General features: G+C 56.6%; 1 protein-coding gene across 1 annotated transcript; it reads left to right on the top strand.

The window, feature by feature from the left end:
- The first annotated feature begins 2,706 nt into the window (after positions 1–2,706).
- LOC131519559 (keratin, type II microfibrillar, component 7C) lies at positions 2,707–9,602 on the top strand. Its single transcript, XM_058742694.1, has 9 exons — positions 2,707–3,166; positions 4,703–4,911; positions 5,973–6,033; positions 6,164–6,259; positions 6,846–7,010; positions 7,290–7,415; positions 7,669–7,889; positions 8,572–8,603; positions 9,083–9,602. The coding sequence occupies exons 1-9, from the start codon at positions 2,783–2,785 to the stop codon at positions 9,268–9,270; spliced, it is 1,482 nt and encodes a 493-aa protein (XP_058598677.1). The 5' UTR covers positions 2,707–2,782; the 3' UTR covers positions 9,271–9,602.
- The last annotated feature ends 337 nt before the right edge of the window (positions 9,603–9,939 follow it).

Genomic DNA, 9,939 nt, shown 5'->3' on the forward strand with positions numbered 1-9,939 from the left:
CTTTATAGCCCACGGTTAGGGCCTGGAGCCCAGGTGGACGGAAGCAACCTGCTGGGCTGCTGTCCCTTTGTCGGCTTCCTGTCTAAGTCTGTTTTCAAGGGCTCACCCAGTTCGCAATTCTCTTTGTTCTCAGCCATTTACAAATAGGTGCTCTGATTAAAGCTTTCTGATGTGGCCGTGACTGCCTTGTAAAGCTGTTGGGCTGTTTTCTGCTTACCAAGAATGGTACTTCACAGCCAGTATAGACTATGCCTTGCAAGGGCCTGCTTAACCAAGACCAGTCACCTTGTTAGTATGGGGTGAAGGTGCGGGTGGCGCCTCCCACCTCCAGGCACCCATTTAATCCCTCCCAGCCGGGCATGGATCTCCGTTCATATTTTACCAGTAAGGAAACTGGGGAACCATTACTTGCCCGGGGTCACAAAGCTAGTCAGCGGTAGAGCCGGGCTTCAGACCATGCCTTTCTATCTCCAGAGTCCACACTGGCATCATCTCCAGTCAGGACAGGGGTCTGGGCACACTCATGGCTCCCCCAGCCCAAGGAAGTAGGTGTGTCTACACTGAGACCCTCACTGAAGCGTGCAACTCAACACCAGCCCAGTGGGTCGTAACAGATGGCATGGGTCAGCGCACAGAGGTGCAATCACCAGCATGGCAACAGAGAGTGCTTCCTGCGAGATTCAGCGCCTTGCCTCCCTCAGCGTTTTACCAAGAATTAAATCCCATGTAATCCTTGGGCATGCACTGAGAACCTTCCAGGTGCTCAGCACTTCCAGTTGAGACAAGAGGAGTGAAAGAGCGGGTTCTTCCTCGGATGTCTGGTAGATGTGTAACCCAGCCAACACTCAGCATGAAAGTACCCACCGGCCACGCCTCCCACAGAAGCGCTCCAAAATCCCACCACCGGCCACTCAGCTCCTCCCCAGGCCTTGCCTTCTTGGGTGTCTCTCACCCCAGAAGCCCCTACCCCACAGCCCATACCCGCAGAGCTCCCACTCCACACGCGAGAGTCTACGAAAATTTTTCCATAGGGCCCAAGAGGAGGGGCTGGAAGTAGGATACATTAAGATGTTACCCTGCCCCTGACAGATTTCCATAGCACCATCACCTGCCTTCCCAGAAAAGACCGGCCTTCCTTTACCCTGGGACATAAGTGACCCACCTGCCCTGAGAGGACTAAGGAGGGCAATAGGTGAGGAGGCCCTTTTGCATAGAGGGCTATTTTTAGCCCAGCCTAGGTCAGCATGTGCTTGTGGCTGGTCGGTAAACAGGTCCATCAAAGGAGCCATGCTCAAGTACAAAGGCAGTCAAGAATCTTGCTCTTGGAAGGGTTTATGAGCTCAGATCCACAGGTTTGAGGAACCTCCTGGTTTGGTCCCACTGTCCACCCACCAAAGCCATCAGTGGTCCTAGCCCAAAGCGTTGAGGGGGAAAATCATGAGAAATTGGCCATTGGGATGGCCACATGAGCCCCTCACTTCCTCTCATGGCGTGAGTCCTCGGAGGAGAGGAAGTGATGCCATTTCAGGACGCTGGTGACTTCCCTCCCCCCATCTCCAGCACCTTTCATCCTTCCTAGTGGGGGCTTACCCACCAGTATTCATCATTCAGCTTCCCTGCTGACAACCTAAAGCGTCCCCAGAGCCCCGTATCAGATCCCAACTCAGTCTAAGCATCTCACCTTTGGCTTCTCCTCCTTCCCCACTGGCCAACTGTTGCCACCCTTGTGCGCATGCCGCCCTCTCCCACCTCCAAATACCTCAGGCCTCTGCTGGATTCCCAGGACCTAGCAGGTGCACAGTTGGCACACATAAGAATTTTCTGAATGAATGAGAGAGTGCATGATTACACAGCCTGGCCTCCAAATCCAAGCCAGACTCCTTTCTCATCTCCTCCCAACCCTGCCCCCACCGCACCCCAGTCCTTCTTCAACCCACCTCCGGGTGGTCTTCCCTGATCAATCTCTATAGCTCTGGGTAATTCTACACTCCTACTCCTGCCCCCTAATCCCCCAGCAAAAAGACCCAGAACTCCGAAGAACAGCCCCGGTTCTCTCGTGAACTCTCTGACTCAGTTTCTCCCATGTCCCAGCTGGTGTCCAGTGGCCCGTCTTCCTGGGAATACCCAAAGTGCAGAGACCACACTCCCTCCCAAACCTGTACCCCCACTGCCCTCCTTGACTAGGCTCTGGGTAGGAACAGGTCGGGAGAGACTGATATTGACAGTGGAGAAAGGGACACACTTTGGAGAGACAGAAGAACGCAAAGGAGCCTCCTAGAACAAGAAGTTGTTTGGGACACAGCCCGCTCCTTGGGGCACGCTAGCCATCCACCCTGAGGCCAGGTCATAGGTCCGAGGCCCATAGCCCAGCGATGACCCTTCCAGAAACGAGAGCAGGCTCCACCCCAGGTCCCTGCACCCATTCCCCGTAGTCAGAGCGTCGAGTCCAACTGATGCTTCCAGGACCCCTTCCCTTTCTCCGCTTCCAGTAGCAATGGGAGGGGGAGAGGCCATGAGGAAGCTTGTTAATAGCTTTGAAGATGAAACAGGCCTGTGGCTGTGGATTGTTGACACAGCTACACTGAAGAGGCAAGCCTGGTTGGCTCTTAAGAGGCCGGGGTGATGCCAAGCCAATAAAACACAGCTATTGTCTCTTTGCTGCCCCTTTTAATGCCAGCTGCCCCTGGTGCATAAAAGGGCCTGCCACAGCCTAGGGAGCACAAGCCTTTGGCTCTGTCCTCTGCCAACTTCTCCACTGCTCCCACACCTTCCTATCTTCAACATGACCTGTGGCTTCAGCTCCGTGGGCTGCGGATTCGGTCCCAGGAACTTCAGCTGCATGTCGGCCTGCGGGCCCCGGCCCGGCCGCTGCTGCATCACCGCCGCCCCCTACCGCGGCGTCTCCTGCTACCGCGGCCTCACCGGCGGCTTCGGAAGCCACAGCGTCTGCGGCGGCTTCCGCGCCGGCTCCTGCGGCCGCAGCTTCGGCTACCGCTCCGGTGGCGTGTGCGGGCCCAGCCCGCCCTGCATCACCACCGTGTCAGTCAACGAGAGCCTCCTCACGCCCCTCAACCTGGAGATCGACCCCAATGCGCAGTGCGTGAAGCATGAGGAGAAGGAGCAGATCAAGTGTCTCAACAGCAGGTTCGCAGCCTTCATCGACAAGGTGGGTGTCCTTGATCACACCGTCCCTGAACCCGAACCGTGGTCAGGACTCCAGCGGGGCACTGAGGAGGGAGTCCGAGACAGGCCTTTGCCCACAGAAATCCCCAGCCAAGTCCAAAAGGGGAAGCAGTCACACCCCTAGGACACAGACAGAAAGACTAGAATCAGGAGCTGCCTATCTGATGGGGAAGACACATTGAAACCACGTAAGCAGAACTAGACACAGAAACTTTACTGCTGAGAGAGAACATCTCCTCATGAGCACAGGGCTGCCAGGTGGGTAGTCAATGCGTTTGAGGTCAGATAGCCGTTTACGTGGGAAGGGGGTCCTCCCCACGCAATAGTGGAAGACTGCCTGGAAGGACGGTCGTAGATCACACAGAGCTGTTCCTCTGCTACCTGGTTATTTGGCTGCTGAGTCGGGGCCAGAGTGGTTTATCCAACCCTTGGGGCTCAGGATCCAGGGGTGAACAACAATCCCCGCTCTGTGGGCCTTATAGGGGGGCAGGCAGTATATGGTCTGGACGCAGTTGAACCCATCAGCAGATGTCAGTGTCCGGCTCAAGTCTGCAGCCATCTTCCCCATGAGGGGACGAGGGAGAACTCTCCAACTAGAAAGCAGTTCTGGGGCTGGGGAGGGCTCTCTGGAGCCAGGCTGGAAAGAAGTCACTCTACAGAGATGCTCACCAGGAAGGACCCAAAAAGTCTGGAACTCCTACCAACACAAAACACCAAGGACAGTACCGGAAAGGACTTAGCAGGGTTGTAGCAGTCTCGAGACAAAGGGATCTGAATGAGGAAATGGACCGGCCGGGCCAGCCTCGTGGCAGGGAGATGGAGGTGAAATTTACCCGAGGCCCAATAGTCTGATTATTCTAGCGAGAGAAGAGCCCTCTGTGGGGCAGAGTTTTGAGTCTTTCCTCTGCCATTATGAGGTCTCAGGCAGTCAGGTAACATCCCTGGGCCTTCAGTTCTGCACCTGTAAAATGGGAGGGTTGGAGTACAGAGCAGGCCTGCCCTCAAATCCCGGGTGACTGTCATTCTAATGGCCTTGTTGTTGTAAGGTTTCAATGATTGGCACATACATTATTTTTCAACTTCTGCAGGCAGCCTTTCTAAAAAGGCCGGCCTGCCCATCTGCACGCCGACAACCACAGCTGCCCTGTGTAGTAGCTGTCCAGCCCGCAGGTGCCCAGGCTCACTAAACCCTTTAGTGAAGTGAGCATTAGCCTCCCACTCCGCAAAGAGGTTAGCTGCTGCGCCCGAGGACACGTGCAGCAGCAGAGTCTGGGCTCGGCATAGTTTAGCACATTCCGTGGCAGCCCGTAATGGCCCAGGAAAGACGGAAGCGGGCTCTCAGGAAGGACTTCCAGAGGAGCTGATGAAGCCCTGGTGTGGTTTTGACATTACACCGGCCGGGGAGGACTCTGGGTCTGAGAGTTGGGGGCCTGCAGGTGCTGGTGCTGGGATCCCCGCCTCTTGCCCCCCACCCCCATCCTGTAAGAAGAAATTCTCAGGCTCTGCCTCTGGGCGGCAGGTGCGCTTCCTGGAGCAGCAGAACAAGCTTCTGGAGACCAAGTGGCAGTTCTACCAGAACCGCAAGTGCTGCGAGAGCAACCTGGAGCCCCTGTTCGAGGGCTACATCGAGACGCTGAGGCGGGAGGCCGAGTGCGTGGAGGCCGACAGCGGGAGGCTGGCCTCGGAGCTCAACCACGTGCGGGAGGTGCTGGAGGGCTACAAGAAGAAGTGAGTGCTGGAAGGTGCTGGCTCAGGAAAGGGCTTGAAGGAAGCTCCCAGCGCAGGGAGCAGTGTCTGGGTCTGTGGCTGGGACTCTGCCTGAGGATGGGGAAGAATCTGTACTCTGTCCTTCCTGGAGGCACATGGGGCCTGCAGGTGGGTCCTGGCCCGCTGGGAGATGGAGTTCACCTGGCCTTCCCATATGCAGGTCAGGGAAGTGATATTTTCTCCCTTTCTCCATCTACCAGACACTTCTCTTACGACCCCAGAAAAATTAACACCCCCGGTGCCTTTGAATCTAGCCTTCAAGGTCCCGGACGTTGCTTCTCAAGTTTACTCCTTGACTCAACCAGCATTTTCTGAGTGCCTACCAGGTGCCAGGCAGACACCGAGAAGGGTGCAGGCAATCCAGGGGCAAGGCGTGGACACAGTGCCTGTCCTCGTGGGGCTTGCAGTCTGCTGGGAAGCAGGTCTGATACGGTCACGGCACAGGCCATCTGTCATAAAGTGTGACACAGGATACAGAGGGTGCACACTGGGTATTCTATAGGATGCTGGTTTCCAGGGGTGGCTAGTAGCACTCTCAGCCATGAACTTGCCAGACCGACACACTCCCTGCCTCTGGCTTGGAGCTGGCCTTGCCCACAGAGCAGGAGGAAGTGGCAGGCTTGACCGGTACTGGCTGAGCCCAGAAGGGGGAATGACTGAGAGGGGTTCCCATTATCTATAGCAAAGCCAGGGGCAGAAGAAAGGAAAATGGAGCCCTGGGTGAAAAAAATACTCCCCCACCCTCTGCACACACACTCATGCACGTGTGCACACACCAAGCTTCCAGATCCTGCCCTCCCCCCCATCCCCACCGAAAAGATCAGAGGTGATGTGAGAATGGGCACTTCAGTTCTCCAGTGTATCTCAGCAGGCCTGGACAGGCAGCCTGACTTCTTCTTGGTCCTGCCCCACGTCTTCTGGAGGCGGAGGGACGAGCAGGGAGAGGGTCTAGGAATCAGGCGTGCTTCATGGCCAAGTTGAGAGCTGCTCAGGCAGCGTCCTGTTCTTCCCTCCCACCTCAGGTATGAAGAAGAGGTAGCACTTCGGGCCACAGCGGAGAACGAGTTTGTGGCTCTAAAGAAGGTGAGTGCCAGAAGCCCAGCCCCACCCTGAGTCCCTGGCTGTCCCCTCCTCACTGCCCCGCCACATTGCCGCCAAGCCCTCAGAGCGCCCTGAGGACAGCTGGCCTCACAGCCCCTTGAACCCCACACAGGAGGTGGACTGCGCTTACCTCCGCAAGTCAGACCTGGAGGCCAACTCGGAGGCCCTGATCCAGGAGATCGACTTCCTGAGACGCCTGTACGAGGAGGTGAGGGAGCTCTCAGCTGTGGTGCGCATGCCCAACGCCCTGCCCAGCCCCCCAGAGGCCTGCTGACTTGGAAACCCAGGCTTGAGGCTGGAAGGTTGCAGGGGAGCAAGGAGAGGGAAGAAGGGAGGCAGAGGAATGGAGAACAAAAAGGGGACGGGATTAGTAAGGGGCAAGAGAGGGCAATCCCCAGGCCAGCCCACACAAAGCATCCCACAGCCTTAAGCTGTTTTCTCTGGCAACCAATAGCCTTCTTTTATAGACTTGGGCCAGCAGAATGTGAATGGGGCCTGACACAGGGTCTGGGCCCTGGGAAGCATCCACAGCATTCTGGCAGAGCGGGAAGCAGCCCAGGCTCACAGCGGACTAAATGTCCCTGAAGCAAGCATTTGAAAAGTGGTTGCATCTTCCTCTAAAAGGAATTTCTTAACTGTACATAAAGTCCTACAATTTCATCAGAGGATTATCAGCTCCGCATAGGAGACTTTGGCTCCAAATAGGTCAAAGAAAGTACAGGCATCAGCATCAGCGAGTGACAAAAGGCACAGATAACTTGCTTCTGCTTCTTCCCCCACTCCTACCTCTGCAGGAGATCCGTGTTCTCCACGCCCACATCTCAGACACCTCGGTCATCGTCAAGATGGACAACAGCCGGGACCTGAACATGGACTGCATTGTGGCCGAGATCAAGGCTCAGTACGACGACATCGCCAGCCGCAGCCGGGCTGAGGCCGAGTCCTGGTACCGCAGCAAGGTGAGGGGCACAGGACACCTGTCTCTTAGACATGGCAGCACGAGGGAAGCCAAGTATTTATTAAGAAGGCCTCTTTTGTCTGGAGTTTCTGATCCTGTGCGATAGTAACAGAATGCCACACAGCTCTCAAGTTATAATCGCTGGGCAGGGCTGCCATGTATAGTTGCACAGGCTGAGCACTGTACAACGTCCCAACCATCTGTCGTGTGTGAATGGGAGGGAAACTGCATCCTGCGCTCAGGAGCACCTCTGCTTCTTCCCCCACCCCCCCCCCCCCAGTGCGAGGAGATGAAGGCCACGGTGATCCGGCACGGGGAGACCCTGCGCCGCACCAAGGAGGAGATCAACGAGCTGAACCGCATGATCCAGAGGCTGACCGCCGAGGTCGAGAATGCCAAGTGTCAGGTACAGGTCGCCTGGGGCCTCCCCGGGGCCACACAGGCAGTGTGTGCCCCGACTGGCTCTCACCATTCATGATCCAGCCCATTTGCATGGCTCATGTCCCTGGTTGTGGTCCCTCAGGGGGACTCTGTTAATGAAGGGGAGAGGCCTGTTCTTGGGGTGTCCCCAGCTGGGGGAGGGGAGAGACTGGACACATGAGGGAAATGGACCGAGACACCCAGGACCATAACCCACTCTGTTCTCTCCTGGGCCCCAGAACACCAAGCTGGAGACCGCGGTGACCCAGGCTGAGCAGCAGGGCGAGGCGGCCCTGAGCGACGCCCGCTGCAAGCTGGCCGAGCTGGAGGCCGCCCTGCAGAAGGCCAAGCAGGACATGGCCTGCCTGGTCAAGGAGTACCAGGAGGTGATGAACTCCAAGCTGGGCCTGGACATCGAGATCGCCACCTACAGGCGGCTGCTGGAGGGCGAGGAGCAGAGGTGAGGCCCAACCCAGCTGCCCCAGGAATTACACTTGCCTAGATCTGCCCACCTTTGATTCCTCCATATCCCAGTCTCAGTCCCAAGAACAGACCCCAAGCTAGACTCTGGGGTCTTGGAATCCCAAGTTTCAAAGGACTGGATCTTGGACATAACATCCAGAGAGAAAAATGAAGGTCAAGTGTCACTGTGAGGTCTAGAGTCCCAGAGAACCCAGGTCCAGAACCAAGATACCCACTCTCTCAGTTTAGAACATCCTCAAATTTTTCCATCCTCACGTCTTTCAAGATCCACTCATTGCCTGGTTTCTAGGAGGTTACCTTGCTCAAGGGTGGAGTTGCAGGCCAAAGTGTGACACTGGCCTCATGCGACTGCCCAAGAGAACCTTCCCTTTCCTAAAGCTGGACCCATCCAAGTATGCCATGTATGGTTGTACAGGCTATGCACTGCACAAAGGCAGCCACCTGAAGAGCAAATAAGAGCTGAAATCCAGCCCATGCTCTGCTTGCCAAATAGTGTGGCCTGGCATTGCTGAAACTGCCAGAAAGATACTTTTTAAAAGGTATACAAGGGCATAAATATAGACCAAAAATAGACCTGAGATAATCCCTTCCCGCCTAGAGGAAATTTGAGGATCTCATCCTGACTTTTCTCTTTCCTTTCTTACCTTTTCTCCACTCAGGCTGTGTGAAGGTGTTGGAGCTGTGAATGTCTGTAAGTATCTTGAGCCCTGAAAAGGAAAATTTCCTGTTGGCAACAAGAATTCTCTGGCTGTGAGCATATAGAAACACTGCGGGGAGCGTTTCCATTAATTCCCTCAGTAAATGGTAGTAGGTTGGTCATGCAGCAGGAGCGGCTAAGGTTAGCCTGCAGGAAGAACTGGCCAGCATACATGGGGTAGGGGAATAACAGGTCACTGCAGAACGGAACCTGAGATGTCACTCAATACAACTGCCACCTTGTATAGGTGAGGAAGCCGAGGACCAGAAAAAGGAAGGGACTTGCCCAAGTCGCAAAGCAGAACGAGTCTCAGAACTCAGGGCTCCTGGCTCTCCGACGAAGGTTCCTTCCATGCAGCTGAAGGCCCTTTGTGTCCTTCCCTTGAGGGTTAGGCGGATCAGAGAGGCCGAAGGAAGGTGGCCAGATGGGGTGGCCACCAGCAAGACCTCCCGACTGTGCCCTTGTGTCCACAGGCGTCAGCAGCTCCCGGGGCGGGGTCGTCTGCGGGGACCTCTGCGTGTCCGGCTCCCGGCCTGTGACCGGCAGCGCGTGCAGCGCCCCCTGCAGCGGGAACCTGGCGGTGAGCACCGGAATGTGTGCGCCCTGCGGCCAGCTCAACACCACCTGTGGAGGGGGTTCCTGCGGGCTGGGGAGGTGTTAGGCGTCCCCAAGAGAGAGCCAGAGAAGCCCCTCCTGCCTGCCAGATGTGCCCCTGCCTCCACCTCCAGCTGAGAACAGCGGTGCCTCGGTAGCTCTTCCCCTCGTGTTCTGAGAATACACCATGCGGCTCTTTCCCATCAGCCACTCCTCTGCTCGTCTTGTCCTACTGGAGGGGGCTGCTGCCTGGGAATGGACCCTTCCCTTCCGCTGTGTTGGCCTCTGGCCCCTCCCAGGGAGAAGGGCTCTCCTTCCCTGGCAGGAGCACTGCTGGAGGCCTCCCCTGCCTCTCTGGTCTCTTGTCTCCTGTTTTTCCCAATAAACTGGAGGACCTGCTTTCTGTGCTGTGGTATCTTGCTTTCTTGGCCTGAGCCCATGTCCACTGACCGGTGAGCGCCCCGGCCCCACGGGCCTGTGAAGAGTGGGGCAGATCTGAGCTGTCTCAGGGCCTGGACACCTGCAGGGCCCGTCCCCAGACAGTGGCATCCTCCCCTGGCCAGGTAGTTTGGGACTTCTTCTTCTTCTGACTGGTTCTGAAGGGAACCAAAGGAGGTCATGGTGTCGGCTGGAAGGCAGTTGGGGCAGTTGGTTCTAGCCTCCTTGCCCCTCACATACACCCCACTTTCTTGGTACACCCTCACTCTCTCCCCTCCCCACCACCACGACCACCCAC

This window comes from Neofelis nebulosa, chromosome 8 (genome assembly GCF_028018385.1).
Source record: "Neofelis nebulosa isolate mNeoNeb1 chromosome 8, mNeoNeb1.pri, whole genome shotgun sequence".
Classification (NCBI taxonomy): domain Eukaryota; kingdom Metazoa; phylum Chordata; class Mammalia; order Carnivora; family Felidae; genus Neofelis; species Neofelis nebulosa.